Source organism: Ixodes scapularis, unplaced genomic scaffold (genome assembly GCF_016920785.2).
Source record: "Ixodes scapularis isolate PalLabHiFi unplaced genomic scaffold, ASM1692078v2 PGA_scaffold0__279_contigs__length_252992795, whole genome shotgun sequence".
NCBI classification, from domain to species: domain Eukaryota; kingdom Metazoa; phylum Arthropoda; class Arachnida; order Ixodida; family Ixodidae; genus Ixodes; species Ixodes scapularis.
This window is the reverse complement of record NW_024609835.1, coordinates 22728571-22753729: the sequence shown is the minus strand read 5'-3', so window position 1 is coordinate 22753729 and position 25159 is coordinate 22728571. Positions and strand designations below refer to the sequence as shown.

The 25159-nt window shown below is 45.7% G+C and overlaps 1 protein-coding gene across 1 annotated transcript in view; it reads right to left on the bottom strand.

Moving 5' to 3' along the window:
- The window catches only part of LOC8031572 (translin), a 47877-nt gene extending 23273 nt beyond the window's left edge, over nt 1-24604 (bottom strand). The window contains exons 1-4 of the mRNA XM_040213795.3: nt 24436-24604; nt 16201-16294; nt 12700-12796; nt 4875-4990 (exon numbers count right to left, since the gene is read on the bottom strand). Of these exons, the coding sequence (XP_040069729.2) occupies nt 4875-4990; nt 12700-12796; nt 16201-16294; nt 24436-24507 (379 nt within the window). The 5' untranslated portion in view covers nt 24508-24604. The remainder of the gene's footprint in view (nt 1-4874; nt 4991-12699; nt 12797-16200; nt 16295-24435) is intronic.
- Nucleotides 24605-25159: the final 555 nt, after the last annotated feature.

Below are 25159 nucleotides of genomic sequence, written 5' to 3'. Positions count from 1 at the left end.
CTGTGCCACGCGATGCCGTTCTCGAAGTGCGGGATTTCGCTGAACGACGATGTGCTGTGGGACCGCAGCAGTGATGACGAGGACGAAGCCACCACTAGTGAGGACAATAGTACAGCTAGTGAGGACAAGTAGTTCAGCGACTCGCGAGTGTGACTGGCAAGTAGTCCAGCGCCTAATAAATTTTCTCTGTGGATTACATCTGTGGGCACGATTTTCTTTTCTTCGTTTTCCCTGTATGCAATATGGGGCAGCCACCTACATTCTAGTCAACTTACAATCGTGTAAATACACTATGACGAATGGAACAAGCCCGAAAGGATTGACGATGTTGCGTCAACTAAGATCAGCTTTGGACAGCGTCCACTCACAACCATTAGCTTTGCGAAAGGTTGTGAACGAGAAAGGTTTGCCCTGGTTACGGTGATTTCACCTGCAGCTTCACACTGGAACATCCATGCTGAAAACCGCTGTAGTCGGTTCTTGTAGTGTACCGGTATACACCAGGTCTAGCTGCAAGATGGCATGCTTGGAAAACAGCATGTCAACCACATCCACCAGGCTCCATCCAAACTTAAAGCAATGCTCACAATGTTCACTGATGAGGGAAGAAGTTGCATCAACAAAGATGACGCAAGTTGAAGCCTCGAGGCTAGCTTGAGAACGAGGAACATCGTTCAACTGGTTCTGTGTAAGCCACGGATGGTTTTCTCGGTTCATGAATGACAAGGATTTTCTATACTCCCCTGCATCTCAAGATGCCATTGAATACGACCGTGAGGAGGAAAAGTTTTAAGTAGGAGAGTATTCTGAATGGCGGGAGGAGAAAGCCGCACTGCACAGTGATGTGTTGTTCAGACAACACCACTAAACCGTAGTAGTCTTCCTCGATTTTGCGGACTCAAATAGGGAGCAGTGGGTCTGATGATGAAGCCGAATCATCATATTTCAGTTCCAGTAACTGTACTTCACCACATTGAAAAACTGCTTAGCCTAATGGCATGTCAGTCATGAGGGTTACTTGATTTGTGGTAGATCAAATATTTTTGAGCCAGAGCTCTGTTTATGCAGAGTTCTTTGTTGTAAAAATAGAAAACATTTCTTATAATTTTGTTTTTGCACTTTTTTTTAGGTATATCCTGTCGGAGAAGAACTCGACAGCGGTTCTGCCCGACATTATGACTTGCGGCCTAGAAATTTATACTTTCAGGGTTGCTAATTGTGTATCTTCTGCCCAGAATGCCACCCCGGAGAGGTCGACACGGAGGCTACCATCTTGGAGGTTAACTGGGATCAGGCACAAGCCCATCCGGTTTGGAGGACAGCCAGGTTGGGTGGCAAGCGGCTGGCCGGCCCAGCCCACAGAGTAGTCGACCAGCCGGTGGCTTATCACAGTGGAACGCGAGAAGCTCCACTTCCCCAAACGGCTCAGCTAGCCGAGATGGACCAGGCCAGTCCAACTCGCGCGGAGGCCGACCTTGGAGATGGAGGCCACCCTCGGAGGCGGAGGCCGTTCTTGGAGAGACGGTCACGTCATCCCTGAGGAGCTTGTTTCCCTGCTCAGTCTTCTACTCCGAACAGGCTGAGCCCATTACGTCGAGGGTACGATCAGCGTCAGCGCGGAACGGAGCGAGCGTAACCGAGAGAAGGAGACCAACGCAATGCGGGCCCCTTTGCCACACTGTGGCAACCTGGAAGACGTGAGACAAACGAGAAGACCGCCACTTCGTTTCAAGGTAGCGTTGGAGAGACCAACCGAGATCGACCCCGTCTCGACCCCTCGCCCAGGTCGCACAGCCCAGGGGGCACACAATGCCGGCTTTCTCTTTCACTGAAGACCAGCTGAACCCCCGTTGGTTATGCCAGGTCCCGCTTGTGCCCCAAGAGACCCACGAGGCCAGCCGTCGGCACATAGACATATTAAAGACAATGGGCCCCCTCGTCTGCGCAGTGGCAGCGGTGCAGTTGCTCCGCACGAACCGGCCCGACCTCCTGAATCCAGCTGCCCTGGGTCCTGCCCAAACCAAAACACACCCAAACGAAGCCCCTGGCAAGGAAATGACAACCGGGGAGTCAGCCCCAGGCCCCTCCACCGAACACCCTTTGTGTTTAGCAGTTTCGGCTCCACGCACTGGCTACAACCAAACTGCTTTCACCTCCTGCCAAAGGCACCGTAATGGAAAACATTGACAAATTCCTTGAGAGTGACGCGATACCCCCGGCCTCTGCTACCCGGGACCAGACGCTTCAGGAGGGGGTGATGTAGCGGACGAAGAAGAAGAGAGGACCACGGAGAGGCGCGAGGGACAAAAAAAGAAATAAGGGGGGCACGTGAAGGCACCGGCAGGAGCAGTCGAATCCGGCAGAGCTAAGAGCGGAAGCAGTGACAGCGCGCTCGACCCAGGACAGATTCTTCATCGCAGGCCCAGACCTTCATCGCGGAGCTGGACCTGCATCATAGGGGCAGACCAGCAACAAAGTGGCGGTCTACACAACCTGGAAGGCCAACCCAGCGGACAGACCTTGAAAGAACTGTATGTATTAAACCCTTTCTCATGGTCACGGGTGTTGTCTGGTTTCTCGGTGAGTGAGCAGAGCACGGTCCGATCGGGCAGGTGCAATAGGACACTTGCAAGCCACATCTTTACTTGGTTTAAACTAATTTTTAAAAAACAATTGTGTTTGAGGAAAAAAATATAGCATTAGAATTGTCTCTGCTTTGATGATTGCATCATTCAAAAGTCCATTCGTTTAACTTCATTTCTATGCATGACATCATATTGTAAAGCTACCGTAAAATTCCAAACAAGTGCCTCCACCTGAGTGACTTTCATAGTATTTTGTGATGCAACAAAAGCAAGAATTGCTTTGCTATAACCGGCAGCATGTCAGATCTCACAATTTCGGTATACAACTAGAACTCTGTTCCAAATAAAGCATGACCAACCAAACTTTGTGATTAGTTTGCTATATATCCGATAATTCGCTATATGAGTGTTCGTTTAAGAGGTTCAACTGTATATCGCTACAACGCCAGTATATCGTTGGCACAGGTAAGGCCATTCCGGAAGAGACGATACAGAAGAGTTTCAAGAAGTGCTGCCTCAGCAGTTGCCTCGACAGCGTGGATGACAATGTTGGTACAATGAGCGCACCTCAGTTGATAGCTGCAGCCATTAGTGATTAAAAGAAAGGTACCATTTCTAAGGAGACCTGAACTGTGCATGGTGAACTGTGCCAAGTAATATGCGAGGTATGTTTTTGTTTTTCCACAGTAAACCAGGGTACAGATTATATGCAGGGGCAGGTAATGTACACACAAAAATACAGCAATTCCATCTCAAAGCTTCCATACAGCCCCATGTACTACATATGTGACAACTTATGGCCAATTCGTCTGGGCCCGCATCGCAACGGTGCAGCACGGTTCGTGGTACACGGAAAGCTAGAGGGGAGAGGGGAGCTTCCATCTCTCCCCGTCAGTCTTTCGTGTACTAAAGTGGAAAGAGTTTAGTGCACTGGACGGGTGCGGTGCGGGCCCAGACGAATTGGCCATTAGTCTAGTGCTTAGTCAATGGGGTGGACGTTGAACAGTGTGTGTATGCATGTGCCTTGGTGAGAACCAGTTGAGCCGTCAACAATTTTTCAAGGTCGGCTAGCTCCGCCCTTGGGAGCGCGGAGGAAATCTACGAGAAGAAAAAGAGTCACTGGGGGAGAGAGCCGAGAGACGACGGGCATGGACGACAGGGGCGCGATTGGTGACTGGACGAGGAGAGACTGGGAGACAGAGAAGTGAACCAAAGTGGATGCAGCACAAGCAACGAGACAGCAGCGGGACTGCGAGCATTTGTCAGCCGGTCTCTTCGAATCTCACCTCAAACTGCCCTCATCAGTGATGTGCCAAACAATTAATGTTGCACACTGAACTTCAACCGTTATCCCTCGCGCCGCTTCTGTCGTTTGCACTACTTATTTTTGCGCGTGTGCACGCGTACCGTTCGTGGTGTTCCCTACTACTTTGTTAGACCATAAATATGGTAACAAAAGCGTTAGAATACTTACCTTTTTTAAATAAATGCTTCGTGGTCGAGGGTAAAGACTTTGCTGGGCATAAACTGTGATGCGGTTCAATGAGACAAGAGTTGCCATGAGTCAATCTGGGGTCGTTCATGATCTCAAAGTCATTGGAGCTTACCAGACGATAAGTTAGAAGGCATTTATTAGAGACATTTGCATCGTTTCAAGATCTTGTGCAGAGTGCTTCTGGTGCCAGCTTTAGCTTTGAACTGCAGTGAGGACTTCTGAGACAAACTAAAATTCAGAGCATTCGTTCATTTGTAGAATGTGTCATTTATTTAGCAAACGAAGCGAGCGACACCGGCAGTCGATGGGTCTCCGGCACACATGATCTTTTTAACCGCCGTACGAACGCTTGACAAATACCGATTCGATTTCCAAGCACTTAATATAATGATTGCGATGCATCGTAAAATACTCGCCTTTGAGCACCGCGCAGAAACTTCAATAATCCTACTTTTATGCGTCTCTCCCATAGACTTGCGTGTATTGCCTGATGTCAAGCAACCGCCGCCGGTGGTGCCACCGACGGGCTCCCGATCCGCGATCCAGCCTACTACAATGGAGATCAGAGGGTTAACCCCCTTCCGCAACTCACACCCCCGTGCCGACCAATCCGACTGGTGGCCACAAGTATCGGAATCGGGAAAATTCAATGTCAGAAACACGGCAAGCGAGCGTTTGCGAGCGACCCGTCGCCAGACCCAACGCTTGCCTCAAAGGCGCCCAGGGGAAGCCCCAATTGGAATCTGCGGCTCTGGAAAAGGCATGGGAGAACACGAGAGACCAAGAGCACTCACCCCCAAGCATGGCGGCCACCTCCTCCCTCTGGATCAGGGTCTCCGATTCGAGGTAGGTCGTGAGGGCCGCCAGGAACACCAGGCGCTGGCTCACAAAGCGCCAGTGGTCGTGGAACCTGCGCGGGGAGTCTAGCATCATTCGTGGGCCAACTCGCAGCTAATAAGGACACCTCCTCCCAGGCGTGGGTGAGTGGGGGTCAAGACAAGAGCAGAGCGCGGCAAATTGTAAGAAAGAACGAGAAAGAGAATGATAGAGAGGGCTTAAAAAAATCTGACAAAGGGCAAAGTGCATTTGTTTTGCCGCGACGAGTTTGAGTTACTCGAGTGCAAGTAGTCTGTATTTTATTTTAGACAATGTGCGACGCTGGAGCTTTCGTGCAAATTAGAGACTAGATACAGGCAACGCAAGCAAGGTTTAATTGCTTCTTTGCACATCATGAAGCGTCATCAACAATATGGCTCACTCGGGACCACCATGTTCCTTTGCGCGTGTTGATGCTGAATAAAGATATTGGTTCCCGTAAAAGCGGCCCAGCTGCTCTGTGAATTGTGCGACCGTTGTGAGTGCCACCATGCTTTGAATACCCGAGAAGATACCTACACAGGTAAGAATTTGCAAACGATTTGGCTGGAGGCGATCGGGCATTCAGCTCGCATCAAGTTTGTCCAGGTTTGTTCCTGTCATTTTGCTTCGAAAGGAAAGTATTAGCTCTATGTTTTGCAGAGCACATGGCCTGCCAAAACAAATATTTTTAGTTAATTTAATTGTTAATTTTTTTTTAGTCCTCTCGGTCACTTTTACTACACTTCAACAGATGCTGACAGACGCTTCTATTGAACCGTGGCTCTCGCATGATGGAACGCAAGAACATTGCTTTCATGGTCGCGTCTTGCAAGAGTTGCAGATGATTCTATACGGGGGCGAAATAGCCGACGGACAAAGACGAAAACGGATGCCAACACGCAGTTTTCATGTCCGTGTCTGTGCATGGCAGACGACGACATACGGTGGTGCGGAATAGCAGACGATGCCGGAGGCTGCCGCACATCTGCTCGCACGACTAGCAGACGCTTGTCAGACTTCCAGACTAGATGCACGGAATGTCAGGAAAATTGAGACAATGGACTTCCGAGCATGTACGGCCCAGCAGCCAAGACAATCTCGTAGTAATGGGCAGGGCCACTGATCTGTGGGCGGAGCTTAGAATGGGATGTGACCTTCCCGTAAATTGTGCCCAACAGCATAAATATAGCACAAAAAGATTAATTTTTTGTATCCCTTCAGTATTTCTTTAAGGACAATTAATTACCAAAAACAAGTTATTTTTAAAGGAGCACACTACATATATGTCAAGAAACAAACTTTCCCCCAAAATATAATAATTTTTTTACAGTAATATTTAGGTTGCGAGATGATTCCTAGTATTGCGACTTGCTTCTAATTTGTGCGTCTATTCCAGAATGATGTGCCAAAATAAAAGCGTTTCAAATTGCTCCTCACTCAAGACAAGAACTGCAATGTTTAATATTGCGCAAAAAAATTTTTTTCCGGAAAACCTCATTTCGTGACATGTGTCTGAAATCCAGGCACTTGCAACAAAAAGTTTGAGTTCAGTGTTTTTAGGAGCAATTCCAAAACTTACTAAAGGAAGTCTTTTGGGTGTTCAGTGCCCCCTTAAAGACCGACCAACGAAACCATTTTCCGCAAGGTAGGAAAATGCCCCCCGCACGCTCCTCTTTTCACCCTCTCCCAAAAATCACGTGACGGCAGGGGCTTCTTTTGTGTCGGCTTTTTCTGTAGGGATAATCCTCAAAAACCGCGAAATGAGCGGCTAGCTGCGAGCGCCACAACGACCTTGAGACGTCCAGGTGTCTTCCCTCGTTGACGCGGGTACGCTCAATCCGCGAGATTGAGGAAGCCAGCGCGACCGTACGCTTTTTCCCATGAGCTGCAGGTCCGAGGCCGCTCGGTCGGTGGAGGAGATCGAGGGGTCGTGGTATGCGGGGTTCGTTCCAGTAGCCGCTTTCTGGCATCGCGCGGCTGCTGGAACCATTCCCGTGTCTGCGCAAGGATTGGCTTGCGCAATAAAGGGTTCAGGTCGTCGATAATACATTTATTTTCGAAACTTATGGATCAAATGGCTTTCCCTAATCTCTTCTTTACTGTTTGAAACACAACTCCTCTCATAGGTTGTTTATCTCATTTTGGACTCTTTTGCGTATTTATTCGTCCTTACCTCTCCTAGATGTTTGTTTTATTACTTGATAAAGACCTTTAAATATTGGCGCGGGCTTGCGCGATCAACGCTTTACCGGATTTATCCAAAATTGGAAAGATTGGCGTCAAGAGCGGTTGAAGAAGCAAACCGAAATCCTTGCTTCTAATGAAGACGGCACAATCGCAAGATAGGTCTTTGCTTCACTTGCCTCCACAACGCCCTATCGTTTGCACTATCGCAACTTCTCAATAAAATAGCTGTATACCACATTTTACTCATGGTTACTATAGATGTGGCCCCACAGGCTTTCCCGTTATCAGCGAGTCGACGTGTTAACGACCGGCGACTCTCCTGAGTGAGAATAAATATTATCACCTTCCATCAACATCCACCCCTTTCTCTCCCTCCACCCCCCGCCCCTCCCCTCTTTCCCGAGTTGGGGAAGTATCAGGCCACTCCAGGAAGCAGCCTGCAGACTGCGCTTTTCAGCTACTCATCCTCAACACATTCGAAAGTGGAAATAAACATATCGCATCAGCGACGCCCAAATTATTTGCGACCTAAATAATGTGGCTCTACTGTTGGGACCCAATCAATTTCATCATCAATCATTATTTTTTACGATTTCATGGTAAAAGTGTGTTCGTCGTGATGCCACAAAAGTGGTTGATTCAAATTTTGCTGAAATACTCGCTCCTGTGACGCTCTAGTGCGTAAGGTCAAAGCACCCGAGGCAGTGCGTAATACTTTACAACTGTCGTTGACAATAAAATATTCGTGGGAAGTGCGTAAGATTGTTTACACCACAAAAGCGTACCTAAACACAACAAAATATCGCAATGGCAAAAAAAAAAAAAATCAGCTTGCGAAATTTGTTGCTTTTATCTCTCTCTCTCTCTCTTCGCGCCACTACAAAAAATAGCGGCCGAGCAACGAAATTCTATCAAAACCTCGCTTCTTGGAGAAAGGACAGCAGGCTATATGGTAGTGAATTTGCCAGGGAGCTTGTAGAAATTATAGGCGACCATTGAACATAGCCTTTTACACAAATCATGCCCGGGATATTTCCATTTTCCTTCCACGCGATTAGAAGGAAAGACGCTGGGAGAATTCATGTGCATTAACATGCTGCTTCTAAAAGAAAGTACCAGATTTATAGTGCATGTCAATTTAGATGTAAATAGTTTAATCACTGTGCACAAACATTCGCGGCCTGGAGGATGACATGGAAGCATGACGAAAAGCAGCTTGCTGAAAATAGAAGTCTCTATTGCATTGCACAGGTGTGAAGAATTATTACGTATTTTGTCTTATTTCCGTGCCAAAATAAAAACAGCGTTTAGAAACCGAACCCTGTGCGTTTTGAGGAGCGCCGAAAGGACATAAACAAATCGGGACAACCTGAACAATACGAGGCGCCTTGCGTCACTCAGCTTTTCCTGGTTGCTTGTTTTTCCGGAGCCTTTCAAAAGGGGATGAAAAATTATGAACCAATTGACCCGACTTGCCACATTAGAGCAGTTCATTTTCATTACGACAGGCTCTCTTAGAGCGTCTTGCATAGTTCAGCTTGTACTGGTCCGTTTTTATTTTCGGTTCCTTTCAAAACGTGAGCTCTAAGCCCGACTGGACCAAACTACCACATCATAATCTGCGGAAGCGGAAAAGTGGAAATGCAACAAAATGAATGATTCGTCCACGTTATTTGAGACCTATAGAAAAGCGGACCGGATAGAAGGGGGCCGAAATCTCTTTCAAGAAACACACAATCTTCTCTTCAATTCTGTCTAACAATTTGATGTGAAGGTGTACTTGGCTATGGCATTATTCGTTTAGGAATCAAGCGAAACTTTGTATCGGATCATTATACCTCTACGTTCACTCCCATTCGATGCTTATCATGTTTTCGACTATGTACACGGGGTGGTTTTCAGCGGTAGGTCTTTAATCTGATTGCCCGGCAGAGCGCAATCCAGAACGCACTACGGCCGCGGGCCGTCGCGCTCTTCTCCTTCTTCTCCGTATCAAGATACAATCAAAGACGCGGGCGGAGCCGTCAATCGTGCATGGTGTCGGGAACCAGTAACTCTGACCCTTGAAATGCAGGCGTGACGCAAAACCCAGAGGCGTCTCGTTCGCCCACTTACGTTCTTCCCAGGCGGCGGAGGTTGCCGTTTAGAGGGGATTATTTTCTGAACGGATCCAAGTTACTTGAGCAAGCTCGCATTCTGCTCGCAAAGCCCAGCCACTAAACAAAGGTAACGGACGGTGGTTCGAGAGACGTGCAACCCTTGGCCGCTTGGCCCTCCCAACCACTTCTCCACTTCCGTAAATTTTGAATGTTGCAGGTTGGTCCAGTGGCTTAGAGCTCACTTTTTGAAAGGAACCGAAATAAAAAACGGACCAGTACAAGCTGAACTATGCAAGACGCTCTAAGAGAGCCTGTCGTAATTAAAATGAACTGCTCTAATGTGGCAAGTCGGGCCAATCGGTTAATAATTTTTCATCCCCTTTTGAAAGGCTCCGGAAAAACAAGCAACCAGGAAAAGCTGTGTGACGCAAGGCCCCCTCGTATTGTTCAGGTTGTCCCGGTTTTTTTATGTCCTTTCGAAGCTCCTCAAAACGCACAGTGTTCGGTTTCTGTTTTTATTTCCGCACAGAAATAAAACAAAAACACGTAATAATTTTTCACACCAGTGCAATGCAATAGAGACTTCTATTTCCAGCAATCTTTCCGTTATGCTTCCATGTCATCCTCCAGGCCGCGCATGTTTGTGCACACTGATTAAACTATTTACATGTAGATTGACATGCACTAGAAATCTGGTACTTTCTTTTAGAAGCAGCATGTTAGTGCACATAAATTCCCCCAACGTCTTGCCTTCTAATCGCGTGGAAGGAAAATGGAAATATCCCGGGCATGATTCGTGCAGAAGGCTAGATTCAATGGTCGCCCTTTATTTCTACAAACTCTCTGGCAGATTCACTACCATATAGCCTGTTGTCATTGCTCCAAGAAGCGAGGTTTTGACAGAATTTTGTTGCCCGGCCGCTATTTTTTGTAGCGGCGCGAAAAAAGAGAGAGAGAGTGGGGGGAAACAATGGTTTTCGCAGGCAGACCTTTTTTTTTTTTTTTTTGCATTTGCGATATTTTGTTGTGTTTAGGTATGCTTTTGTGGTGTAAACAATTTTACGCACTTTACACAAATACTTCATCCTCAACGACAGTTGTAAAGTATTACGCACTGCCTCGGGTGCTTTGACCTTACGCGCTAGAGCGTCACAGAAGCGAGTATTTCCCCAAAATAAATACGAGGACCTATTTCTCCCTTTGAATTGACCACTTTTGTGGCATCACAACGAACACACTTTCACCATGAAATCGTAACAAATAATGATTGATGATGAAATTGATTGGGCCCAACAGTAGAGCCACGTTATTTAGGTTGCAAATAAACAGGGCGTCGTTCATGCGATGTGTTTACTTCCACGTTCGAATGTGTTGCGGATGAGTAGCCGAAAAGCGGAGTCTGAAGGCTGCTTCCTGGAGTGGCCTGATATTTTTCCTACTCGGGAAAGGGGGCGGGGGGGGGGGGGGGGGGGGGGGGGGGGGGGGAGAGAGAAAGGGGTGGATGTTGTGGGAAGGTGATAATATTTATTCTCATCCAGGAGCGTCGCCGGTCGTTAGAAAGTCGACTCGCTGATAACGGGAAAGCCTGTGGGGCCACATCTATAGTAACCATGAGTAAAATGTGGTATACAGCTATGTTACTGAGCAGTTGCGATAGTGCAAACGATGGGGCGTTGTGGAGGCAAGTGAAGCAAAGACCTATCTTACAATTGTGCCGTCTTCATTAGAAGCAATAATTTCGGTTTGCTTCTTCAACCTCTCATGACGCCAATCTTTCCAATTTTGGATAAATCCGGGACAGCGTTGATTGCGCAAGCCCGCGCCAATATTTAAAGGTCTTTATCAAGTAAGAAAACAGACATCAAGCAGAGGTAAGGACGAATAAATACGTCAGAGTTCAAAATGGGATAAACAACCTATAAGAGAAGATGTGTTTCAAACAGTAAAGAAGAGATTAGGGAAAGCCACTTGATCTATAAGTTTCGAAAATATATGTATTATCGACGACCTGAACCCTTTATTGCGCAAGCCAATCCTTGCGCAGACACGGGAATGGTTCCAGCAGCCGCGCGATGCAAGAAAGCGGCTACTGGAACGAACCCCGCATACCACGACCCCTCGATCTCCACCGACCGAGCGGCCTCGGACCTGCAGCTCATGGGAAAAAGCGTACGGTCGCGCTGGCTTCCTCAATCTCGCCGATTGAGCGTACCCGCGTCAACGAGGGAAGACACCTGGACGTCTCGAGGTCGTTGTGGCGCTCGCAGCTAGCCGCTCATTTCGCGGTTTTTGAGGATTATCCCTACAGAAAAAGCAGACACAAAAGAAGCCCCTGCCGTCACGTGATTTTTGGGAGAGGGTGAAAAGAGGAGCGTGCGGGGGGCATTTTCCTACCTTGCGGAAAATGGTTTCGTTGGTCGGTCTTTAATAGGACACTTGATAAGATTTTGATGCTTCATAGCTGAAAGTGTCTTTCAATGTCCATACAGTTCAATGTTGGAATAAACATTTTTTTTCTTTAAACAATGCATTTAGTCTCTTCACTATCCTAAAAAGCTTAGCTTGCCACCAAAAGTCTAGCTTGTCTATTTAGTTCAGTGCATCAGCAAAGTGTGCAAGCACGGGCAAGTAGCTCCGCAAGAAGATTCTGCTGTTCATGAGTGTGCAGTAAAAGTACCTTATATTTTACTTTTAACTAGAAGAGGGAAGGTTGTGTGACCTCCTAAAGCAAAGTCATACTACTGTAACATCCTAAGAGATGCCTTACCCCCGAAAGATAGTCCACCCCTATTTTTGGCTTGATTTGCAACATTTTTTTAAACACCGGAGGATAGCCCACTCGTAATAATAGCAGTGTTGTGATAAATGATAGCCTCGGTGTAGATGCGGCCAGTTAGCTCCGGCGGGACATAAGTGAATCTTGCTGACTGGGAAGTACAGTCATTTTTGCTTCGTTGCTCCTCGTCACCATGACAAGCTTGGAAGGGACACGACCTAAAAATAGCAATTTCTTTTACCTTTCTCGATTGTAAGTCAGCCCACTCCATATTTTCACCCGATTTGCTCTTGATGTTAGGTGGGCTATCTCTCGGAATTTCACGGTACTTGTTAACTTTTGATAGTTTGGACTCGATCCTTCAATATTGTTACAAAAAAAGTCTGCTAAAAATAATTTCTTTTTTACCTCTGGAAAATGTGGTTTGTGCTCTTGGCCCATTGAAACTGCCAAAATTAATATGAACACTAGAAAAAACTGCAAGTAGTTAGAAGGAAAAGTGTGCAAGAAGCTGCTGATATGCAAAAATAACTAAAATGTCCCACCAAAAAGGGAGGAGACACAAACCATCTCAGTGGCCCTCAGAAACAAACTAATTAGGAAAGAGAAGTCTGGTTGTTACTTCTCTTCATTACAAACAAAAAATGGTCAACAAACCACACCTCCTAATTGCCACAACTTTACAGCAAGCAGACTCACCGGTAGTACTGATTCTCAGGAACCTTAGACTTGAGCACTTGGAACTGATTTTTCACATTTGCAAATGCAGCTTTTGACTTCTGACAAAGCTCTGGAACTGAGACAAGAGTGGACAAACAATAAATGCGAAGTGCACAAAGTGCACTCTGTAAGGAAGTGTTTGCACATGTAATCCAACATCCAACAACTTGTGCACTATGATCCAAGTATTGGCACTCCTTTCCCCGTTGTCTGACACCACCACAACAGTCATGCGCCCACCACGTGACGCTCGTAAACATACCAGTTGCTAAGCCCTAGATGGGCACCATTAGTAACAGTCATGGTTCTGAAATTCAACTTGCATCATACTGGATTATTGTGGACAGTCTTGGCAGGCAGGATGATGAAACATGCTTCCTACATTTTTCACTAAGAACAACAAATCTAAACCCATGGTGGAATGTTTGTTGCAGTAAAACCATTGTGTGAACCCTATCTATCTCTATGTACCTACTTGTCGTTCCGTGGCATCAGAGAAAGTGAGCAAATGACCTCTCGGAAAATTAGTGTCAATAAGTAGTTACTTATTTAGCTAACTTGCTGAAGAAGGCCTGAAAAAATCTCCCAGAATCGTTAACTATACTTTGTTTCAGCTTCCGTCCGAGCGCAGCCAAAGGCTGAGGGACGGTTCGCAACTTCCAGAAGAGCATTCCTAGGCACCACAAAGTAATCCGCAAGTTTTTTTTTTTTTTTTTTTAAATAACTGTTTTGTGCGTAAACAACATTCCAGATGTGTACTGCTGAGAATGATTTGGAACTAAAGGAATTAAGCATCTGAAGTTTATGCTTTTATTAAGATACGTAAATGCATGTGGTTTGATGAAAACACGTACATCCGCTGGCAACACGGCTGCAGCACTCGGTTTTTCTGTGTGACTTCGTTCCCGTAATGGCCGAATGATGTGCTTCACTGCTTTCCTCACCCAGTCACTTCGAAACGTCCTTTCGTAAAGGCATGTTTGGGCGTCAGATGCGAGAGGTTGTGATGAATGTCTACTTTCAAATTCGGCAAGAGACTCCGGCCGCGTCGTACCGCGAAGGCGTTGTGAACAAGGAAAGCGTCCGGGCCACTACAATTCACTGCTACGCAGCGAAATCAGGGCACCCCTTTACCTGCCGATCACATTGAACGCTGAGAGGCTGATGAAAGGACTGTGCTTCGAGCCCTGGTATATCCAGACAATACAAGGAAACATCAACGGCCGGGTCATTGGGCACCTTGCAATGTGTACTTACATCTCGAAACTATGCCGAACAAGTGGAAAGCTTGGACACAGACGCCAGCGGCCAGCCTACATACTGACATCCCCTGTGACTAAATTTCAAAATGCGAAAGGGCACTTTTTAAACCTGTAGCAGACGATACCGTTGAAACACCTGTAGCAGACGAAATACTCGGCGAGCGCGGGCGGCACAGACGACCAGCGGCGCAGCAGAGTGATACAAAAGTGCAGGCGAGATCGCGTGACCTATTGCCAGCGCGTGATTGGCTCCAACCACACATAGCTTTGGCTGCGCTCGGGCGGAAGCTGAAATGAAGTATAGACACTTCGCCATGATCCTAAAACTAGTTATTTCACTGTCCCATTGATGCTTCAAACCAGCAAATACGAAAATTCTAGATGCCGAAAAAGGGTTCTATCATCCGTGGTAGGACACCTCCACATAATTGTCTTGGTTTTAGGACTTGGGCGCCAGACCGTATGACTGTGCACAGTGCACTGACAGATTAGAAGTTAACAGGAATGAGGTGCTTACCTAATTCTCCATCTATTGCAAAAGATAGGTAAAGGGACCTTGTGCCGCCTAAACATCAATAATAAATTTGGTTTCTCGGTAACTTCTTTATTGTTTATTGTTTATTGAAATAACCCCACAGCGCCCGTGAGGGCATTATAGCGGGGGAGGGGCAAATACAAAATGAACATGACGCCAAAGAAAACTTAAATTGCCTAAACAGTCAAACCCCAAAATGTGACTTACCAGGAGAAATCAACATGAAAATAAAGACAAACGTAAACCCAAACCAGCGTAAAACTAGACACTGCACTCGTGAATATATATAGAAAAAGCTGAAGTTTGTAGAAATAACAGGTTTTAAGAATCTGACAATGCCTGATAAAATTGATAGCTTACGCTTGTTGAGACGATCTCTTCAGGTAAATTGTTCCAGTTGAGTATTGTACAAGGAAAAAATGAGTATTTGTAAATGTCTGTTCTGCTGGAAAAAGGCCTAATTTTTCTGCTATGATCCAGGCGCCGAGAGATAAAGTGAGGTGGAAGTAAATAACGCATTTTGTCAATTCCACACTGATCGTAATATATGCTGTGAAGGAGTTTCAGGCGGAAGCATTTACGACGATTCAGTAGAGGCTGCCAGTTAAGATCGCGTTTCATGGCAGTTACACTTTGACCACGCGAGTATGCATTAAGGACAAATCTGGCGGCTCTGTTTTGTATCAGTTCTATACTATTTATCAGGTACTGCTGGTGGGGATCCCAAACTTCTGAAGCGTACTCTAGAATGGGCCGAATATTTGTGAGATACAGGGTGTTTTTGACCTCTTGAGGAGAATTTTTGAAATTACGTTTGATGAAGCCTAGCATCCGATTAGCTTTAGCAGTCATATACTCAATGTGAAAGCGCCATGACAAATCGTGGGAAAAGTAAACGCCTAAATATTTTACTTGTGGTGACATGTTGATGGGAATGTCGTTAATCTGGTACATGGTGGTGATAGGGTTACGCTTTCTAGTTACACGGACAAAGTGACATTTGTTAACGTTCAAATCCATTCCCCAAGTACTACACCAGTTTGCTATGCGGTCAAGGTCGGCCTGCAGAGTGATACAATCGTTGACCGAACTTACTGCTCGATAAATTATACAATCGTCAGCATACAGGCGTATACTAGAAAAAACGTCTACAACAATGTCATTGATAAATATTAAAAATAAAAGAACCAACAACCAAACAAACTGAACCAAACAAAATTATCCCCACACCCCCCCCCTCCCCTCCCCCAGCCCACACATACACTACTGTTCAAACTAGCCATCTGAAGACACTGATATTTTTAAGAGTTCCAAGTGCAGCCCACCCCAAAACAATGGCTGTGAAATAGACAGTGCCTCCATGACTACCAATCCTCATTGCACCCCACTACACCAGAATGGATTGGCCAGTGCTTGGTCTATAGTCAAATAAAACATAAGGACAGTGCGAGAAGGAAAAGGGCATGCACGAGAAAAGCCGCTGTGAGAAGGAGGTCGCCCCTCTCCACTTCAGCTTCCCTAATTTCCACACTTCTCCCCCTCGCACCGTCTTTCTTATGTTGCATCCGACTCTAATACGAATGACTTGACCTCCTGCCCCCTTTCAAAACTAATAATGTGTCCACCTGGCAAGGATCGCCGACACTTCGCAAGGCACAACCAAGGTGACGAGGAGACGCTCACTCTTAGAGAGGCCGTCCGGTTGGTGAATGCCCTGCAGAATGGTCAGGATGCCGCGGGCAGTCTGCTCCAGCTCTCTCACTACCACCCGGATTTCCTGAAAGGGGAGGGAGGAAGATGGCAAAGTCCTCAGGAGAGCCATCACAGACCGAGTCTAGCTGGCTATCTGTACAGTATCTGAAATGCCACTAGCTGCTGTCGCCCAGAAAACTCCAGCGGAAGCTTCGTTGACGCTGCTGCGCTCCCCTCCCCAATCCCAATGTTTGTCACCAGCTGATGAAAGCGCCACCTTTCTTGCGGGTGAATCATTCTTGCCGAGATGTCGTAGCATGCAAAATGGGCGGCGCTTCGATCAGGTGATGACGAAGAACAAAAGACAAAGAGAGGGAGAAGGCTGTGCTTCATTGGAAGTTTTCCAACAGAGATGATCTTGAGACACTGAGTCTTCGTAAAAAGAAACACAAAAGACTGAATGGTAGTTAAATGTAGAGATGCATGCAGGGAGTTTGGCCAACAACAGAGTTCCACAGAATGGAATGCAGGATAAGCATTTCTGCATTCCAATGCTCCTACCAATCACCACCAGTGTTTGCTCTTCAAGCAGCGCTTGTGTGAAAAGATGCATCTGAAATTAGATTGTGCAGTTGGATCGTCATTGAGGTTGCGGCACTTCGCAATGGAAAAGTAGAAACTTTAAGTGTTTGGAAACTGGGTTAGAAACATGGGGGCCAGAATAACCCTTACTTAATAAGCTTGAAGGGCTGCAGTCGTGAACAACCCCAGTGAGTTTTTTTGCTGATGACTATGATTTGAACTCTTCAGACTTCAGGTTACAGTTTTATTAATCGAAACTGCCACAGAAACATGGTAGCACTTGACACGAGAACAAAGGAGGACTGGACAACACAGAGGGGGTAGTGCATCATGCGCAAAGAGGGTCGTGTATCAGATTCTGTTATCATGCAAAGAGAACTATGCTGGACAAACGAGCAGGAGTTTAAATCATAAATTACGCGGGCACAACCTAAATGTTAACAGCTATTAAGATGTCCACCTCTCAGTCACTGTCAAGACTGCGGCTGCAGGCTTCTGTTTAAGACGTGTACGTAAGAATAACCGCCGAATTCAAAAACCTCACTCAAACTACACTCAAACTGAAGGGCCCCTCCACTTCCTCGAGGAAGGCGCGAGGGGCCCTTAAGTTTGAGTGTAGTTTAAGTGAGGTTTCTGAAATCGGCGGTAAGACCGTAAGAAAGAACTGAAACAGACGTGATCGAAAAATCTGTGCAGGCTGTGTCAGCGTTGCCTCCATTGACCTGATAGATAAGGAGGTAGCATTCTTGCGAGCGGCGGCGAGGCTTGGGATTAGCTGAAAGTGCAATGATCGCACCCTGCATTTTCCTATTCACAATGATTAAACAGTTGAAGTAGGCGCTCTGTGTTGTCCAATCTCCTCTTCAGTCCCCGTTTCTAGTGCTGCCATGTCTTCAAATACAAAGTATGAACTCACAAAACAATCTGCACTGCCTAAAAAAAATTTGGGGGCTTTTCAATGCACTGCAAAATGCTGAAACATTCACCAGAAGGTAGTTAGTGCTGAAGGAAAGATGCAAAAAGTTTCTATGATGCATCTCAACAGAATAACGAATTTTAAGGGGGAATGCACCAGGGGAAAACATTATTTTTACTATTTATGTTAACGAAATAAAATTTTCACAGTTTATAGTGCTTTATCTCCTCTTTATAAATTTAGAATTAGATTCAATACAGCCTGTTTTTTATGTACTAAATGCCCCAGACATGCAGAAAAAAATCCCATTTTTGGACACACGTGGGGCATGGAACTACAGTTAAAGGGGCGGTGCAATGATTTTAACACTGAACGAATGTGCAGCTTGTATTTTTTATATTGTTTACTTTGGCATAAGTAAGAAAAAAAGTACCACCATACCCAAAAATACCGCTATTTCGCTGCGTAATCGCAAAAGAAAAAACACTTTTTTCACAACATTTCACAATAACACAACACAACAACTTTCATTTTTTTTAATGAAAACGCTCCTTTGTTTTATATGTGGCCGGGATCAATTCCCACAATTAATTAGCCGAAGTCCGCAAATTGTTGCACCGCCCCTTTAAAAGAGCCAAGTAAAATAAACTACTAAAAATATCGAGCAACCATCCATTCCACCAATAAGTGCCCACGCTACAACTTCACAACATTTTGAAAATACATGAAGAACATATGTTTACATAATGTTGACCTAAGGAGTGCCCCTTCCCCAGTTTTAGATAATTATCCACAAATTTTGTGTGGGCGCTTGATCAAGATTTTACGATAATTCACTCCTTCTACACCACTGAGTGCAATCAAAAGTAAAAATAACAAGTGTGAGACTTATTTCATTTTAAAATAATTAAAAATTTCAAAAAAACCTTTTTTAAAGGGCAAACAGAAGTTTTATACATGGTTCAAAAATGTGTAAAAAATATACATTCTAACTAAACCTGGATACTTGCATACCACATATTCTAAAGTATACACCTTTCCAAAAAACACTCGACCCCAGGGACCACAATCCGTTTTAGAGCCCAGTCACTGAGTTTGAGGCTAGACTCTCACCGGCGTCCCTCCTAACCCTAACCGAGTGGACTGTGATTTCAATAGGCGCAGCCTGCGTAGGCGCAGTTTCAAACGCTGCTGGCGGCTAAATTCTCGTTTTTTCCCGCAATATTTTGTGTTTCATTGTACATGTATTTTCCCGAGGGCATTGAGAAAGCATTGTGTCACACTAAAAAAAAAAACAAAAAAAAAAAACTGTAAACTGTTTTTGTTGGGCACGCGCGCGACAGAACGAGTGCGACTGGAATGTATAGTTCTAGTTATTTGTTTTTTTTTCTTACGATCAGTTTTGACAACGCCGCGGGATTCGCCGCATGTGAAACGACAAAGCGCTTTGCTGTCAAGAATAAATTGCAACAGAAGACGGCCGAAAGGCATGCATTTTTCACTCTCACAAATAACGTGTTTACCGATGGACAGGACACGGACATAGAATTGAGGAAGTGGTAACATTCGAACAATATATCGTACATACCACACGATGCAGCGTTATCCGAAAAGAATTTATTTGAGAAAGATCTCAAATAACACAGTCACAGTCGACGACAGTCACATCTTGACGATCGGACGGAATCCGAGATGACTTCGTTTGGGGCAAGTTTCGGGGAGAGCTTCCTTTTTTTCCCAACCGCACCAAGGCAAAGAAACAAACGCGACTGACCCGTTTCTCACCCCAACCCGGGCAACTATTTTTGGAGATGACTGAGGATTCTACGCGGATTATCTCTGGGAGGGGGGAGAACAATGTTCGCAAAATCGCGTCGAGGGTCGTTCGACGTCCTTCACCTGCTTCGTTTCCCGTGAATGTCGAGCAGAAAAGCTTGAATGACAGGCACTTACCAGCCTTATTTCTCACAATGGAAGATAACACAAGAAGGGTAGGCAGCACGCATAAAAAAATGAAGTGGAAACTTTCAAGAGAGCGAGAAAACGTCGAATGCGAAACGGCTAAAATGCATGTAGAGAACCGCGCTGAGCGGGTCTTCACAGTCCCAGAGAGTGGCAGAAAACCTCTAGCTGATAGAGGGCGCGAGAGTCGCACCAGCCGCATCAGCATCAGCAACATGGCGGCGGCCTAGGAGCGTTTTTTGGAAAGGTGTATATGCATGGCAAATTCGCTTACAATAGGACAATATTGAAAAGAAAAATTCTTGTGTGCAAAGTGTGAAGATGCCCCAAAATTACAAAGAGAAAAATACATTTGAATGCTACCAAAGACGTGTAGCGATACTCGTGACAGGAAAAATACATTAGTTAATAATTGTCTGTCAGAAATTGAAGCTACAGAAAACTGCGATGGAGAGAAGGCTAGGCCTACTTGTCAACGAAAATTTGATGGCAAGCAACATCACACTTACAAGAACCACACAAAAAAAATGGGTAATTGTTGGCCATTCCGAGTTTCTGGGAGGTTTCCAAAAGCATATTTTACTAATTTCATGATCATACCTGACACTTAAGATTTTTATACATAAAATAAGAAGACTTAAAGATAATAAAACACCACCTAAAACCTGAAAACACATTTTTTCGCAAAATACTGCCATTTTTCTACTTACATCTTCTCTTAACATACCTTAATACTTTGTGTAAAGCCAACACAGAATGTATTGTGTTTATGTTGACCTGATTCAATTTGTTTTGCCTATTTGGCTCTTGGGGTGATCTGTTAGGGAACCCTGCACAAACACACAGTGCAATCTGTGTGAATCTGCTTTTTGGAGCAAAAGCTTACACTGCAGAACCCAGGGATCCTGGGTTCAACCCCACCCATTTGTTTCGATCCGGATGAGCATCGTACCAGCGTGTGATTGTGTATCACTACTGCATGATGCACGTTAAAGAACCCAGGCTAGCGGTTGTACTGCAATGGCTAAATTTCTCATTTACAGCTGGGAGACAAATTTCCCATTGAGGCAGACTAAGTTCTAGGCTGTATAAACACACACTCCCCATTTTTTTTAATCTGTTTTATGCAAAGTGTAAAGACAAGTCCAAAGTTTTGCCACTGATCTACAATGAACTGCAATAATTCACAATTTCCTACGTCATCGGTGACTATGCGCAACAAGGTGACGTGGCCACTGTAACTATGAACCACCTGGCATTATGTGACGACAGCTTCCTATCACGTAACTATAGCTTATGGGATCATGTAACCTACAGTGATTACATGATCCGCCAGTCTATTGTGGTGACACAATCATAGCACCTGTAGCGATTATGTGAGCCCGTGAAGTCACAAAATCACTCCCGACACTGGAGCGACAAAGTTTTTGCAACAGGAACTAACAGCCGCTGCAACAACGCATATCCAAACCTTTTCACTGGTGCAGGAAGTAAAGGATCAAAGCAAGAGTATAGTATTTGCGTTAGTGTGGCACACGACGAAGTGTGCCACGCGCCCCAGACCTTTCTATGGTCGGTGACACCCTGCTAAAATAGGAAGAGATGGGAGGAGTTACTCCTGAACTCTTAACCTGCCACCAACTATAGAGGTCATCCCCAATCGATACAGGGAGGACAGACGTTTCACTCCTGGTGAGGGAGAAAATGTCTTTCCACACAGAGTTTTCTGTGAAGACACCTGGGCTGTGTTAACATGCTTTCATTAAAACTTGTGATGCCTTAGGCTTGGAAAGCAGCTCTAAAACATATCCTGTACAAAGGTTCAAGTCACTTTTCAGGAGATCATGAGTCATGGGGAAGCACCCTCGTACTGTGGCAAACGTATGCCGAATATCCGACACACTGATGCTAGGTGTGAATAGGGTGCCTCAATGCCTGTGTTTCTTTCAGAAAGGAACCACACTGCGACCAAAGTGGCAGGATCAATCAGGCACAGCAGAGTAAGATTGCGTCCTGCTTCTTGGTAGCGCAGTGTTCTTTGCAGTTTGAAGCGACACAACGAATCAGCCCAAAGGTCTTTGTAATCGTTTTTTGCAGAACCATATTCAAAACTGCGATGTTTGAGCAGCCGTCGCCAGCTGTCGGTGTATTTAATAAAAGCAAGAGCCAATAAGGGCCAAACGACAGTTTGGTCAGATATCAAGAACAAAACACGCGAGCGAGCGCGCACCCTGCACACGCTCTGGATCAGGGCCTCTCGCTGGCCGGTGGCGATGCTGATAGTCCTGAGCCGCTGACACATCAACTCTTCCACCCTTTGCCACAGTCTGTATATTGGTCTGGGGGATGCCTGGGCTCTCGAAGTCGTCCGGTCAGGCCTGACTGGATCGGTCGTTGAGATGGTGATGCAGACTCATCTTGTATCTCAAGAGCAATCTCCTGCCAACTCGACTCAAGAAGGTTGTCGGTCATGCTCCAGTCTGGCGGTCATGGTGGTGTAGCATTCATCTGCAATGTCTTTCGATTGTGATCTATGTGATGTCACACCTTACGAATGGCACATCTTACGAGCCAGGAACGTGGGCCATTTAGGCGCAGGATTTCCTCTCAAATCCGTTCAGCTTTGTCAGGAATTGGTGGATGAGTACTTTCTCCCCTCATTGGAATGGGCATGCATGACTTTGTATGTCTTGGCACTTCCCTACTTCCGTTTCGGTTTTCGGGTTCAGCGAGTCAAGGAGGCATGGTAGTACTCAGCCGAATATTTCCTTTGAGTGTCATTCCAGCTGTATTGTGGACTGTGGAATGCTGCCGAAAAAGGAATTGAGCCAGCCGAGGCTGTGTGCTCCAAGATGCATCTTTGATTAGTGCCTTTGTTAATTCTCTGAGATGGCGCTCGGCCTGCCTATTTGTTGCAGGATGGTGCACTGCAGCTGTCACAGTCTGTACCCCATTTGATATGTAGAAGTTCTCCATCTCGCTGGAGAAAAACGCACTTCTGTTGCTGTTGTTGTTCCCCCCCCCCCCCCCCCCCCCCCCCCCCCCCCCCCCCCCCCCCCCCCGAAACAAAATCCTGGCTACGTGCCTGGTCGGCTTCATAGGCAAGTGGACGCTGGTTCGATCCGCGGTGGGCCTACTTTTCTTTCTTTTTTTTTTCTCAAACATTTTTGTTTTTTCGAGGCATTTGGCGATATGTACGACATTTTGTTTTTACAAAAAAACACTGAAAAAAAAACAACTAATGTTGTCGACGAAACTTCACAGAACTAAATGGTATGGGGCTCCCTTTCCGGAGGTGTGATCGAAGACAGTGGGGCTTGGGTTGCCGGCTGGACGCCGCGAAGTGGCGTGTACTGGTTAAGTTTTGTAATTAGGCCCGCATCAGACAGGGCAATTTTTCCAGCAATTTTGAGGTTGCTGGCAGGTTGTTCCCTAGCTTTCCCTAGATCGACGCGAATTGCTGAGATCGGGTCCGGCTCAAACAAGCGAGCAACTCGGAGCAATTCGAAGACGGTTGAAGCGGCTGCAGCCAATCAGAGACGCAATATTTTCACGCGACACCCCTGTAGTGGTGATGATGACAGCTAAAGACTTAGTTCTGGTTTGGAATGGATTGTTTTCGAAAATAAACAATTTAAGAAAAATGAGTTAGTATTCTCAACGCCGTTCAAAGATATAAGAACGTGTTTTCAGCACGTAGCTGGGCGTCTAAATAGTGAAAGAAGAATCAAATTTAATGATGATGATGGCAAGTCGGAGCAATTCGGTTGCTCCGACTTGCGGACGACGACTCTTGGACCTGCTCGGTTGCAGGTGTGTGAACGGTGCCTACAGTACGGGTTGGTGTCACGGTGCAGATTCATTAATAGTCTCGACGAGTGCAAGCACGGGATATAAACCTGGTGACTGAAAATAACTTTCTTTATTAGCAGTGCAAACATGTCCGGAATGCTTGGAGATCATCTGCCTGTTCTTTGACGTTCGCGGTCTTTCCCGGGTTTGACAGGACTAGTAAACCCAGTTAGCCGAATCTGACAAAGTTCATGGAGTGGTATTAATAAAACAGACTGTTTCTTCACACTGTGCGTACTTCATATCATTTTAATGCGAAACGCTTGGTATTCCCGGTGCAGATGACAAAATTTGGTGCAATTCTCGCGAGTAAATACGTCACAGGTTTTGCGCGTCGTCAAACTCCACGTGTGAACAGGCCGATTTCGCGAAATCTTGGTTTCGCTAAACTGTGGCGCGTTGAAAAAAATGCATCGTGTGAATAAGCCTTTACTTTACTCTTTAATAAAAGCAAGAGCTTATAACGGTCAAACTACAGTACGGTCGGAAATCAAAAACAAAAAACACGAGCGAGCGCGCACCCTGCACGCCCTCAGGATCAGGACCTCCCGCTGGCCGGTGGCGATGTTAGTAATCCTGTGCCGTCGACTCATCAAAAACTGAGGGGGTGTTTCACTCCCGTCCGAACCCGACCAGCGACGCTGAAATCACTCATGCAAAATGGCTGCTGAAGAAACCCCTTCGACGCGGTCAAAGCAACGCTACAGTAATGTTTCTAAAACGCACTCGACATGTGGCCTTAAGTAGCGCTGATACTTGTGCGAAGCTAAGCGCCCTCGAAAACAATTAGCAGCATACTTTTGGATCTGGAGCAAAGTTGCAGTGGCTCTCAAATGTCAAGCAGAGTGGCTATTAACAAAGACACGAAGAGGTATCGTTGACATCATGGAAGCATAAAAGCGAACGCCTCTCACCTCTCTTAGGTCCTGCTCGGTTTCCAGATACTGCTGAAAAGACAGGAAGATATCGCTCATCGACTGGGCCATGTTTCGCAGCTTTTAGAAAAAGCACCACGTGAAAAAAACGAGCTCGACCGGCGTCCCTGAAAGTTTGCGGCGCTGCTTTGACAGTTTGGCTTGGATTGGATTTCAGCTACAAGACGAAAAACCGCGACACACCACAGAAACCGAAACGAAACAATCCGCAACTGCAGATCAACGCGCTACGATTTGTGCGACTGTGGTACAAACTAAATGTTCAATCAGCTTCTGAAAAAGAAAGAACTGTATAATATATTTGTAAATTCTTTCAATATAAAACGTACTACCACAGAATACCGTGCATCTGCCCATTCTACACTAAGCACCCACCTCTAAAATTTGAAACACCTGAAAAAAGATGCAAATTACATGTATGTGTAAATTGATGACCTCACATGCGCCCATCTCCTATTTTTTTCGTGATTATCTTCAAATTCTGAGTGGGCGCCTGCTCGGTATTTTATGGTAAGTGATGACGTCACAATATGGCGCTCTGCGCCAACAAACCGTTTCTAGGGTCGTTGTTATGGGCAAATGCATGGGGTCTCGACGTGAGGCTAGAAGTTGTCTGATAAAGAGGTTAATATATCTATATATATATATATATAGATATATATATATATTTTTTTTTTTTTTTGTAAGCATTATGTCTCTTCAA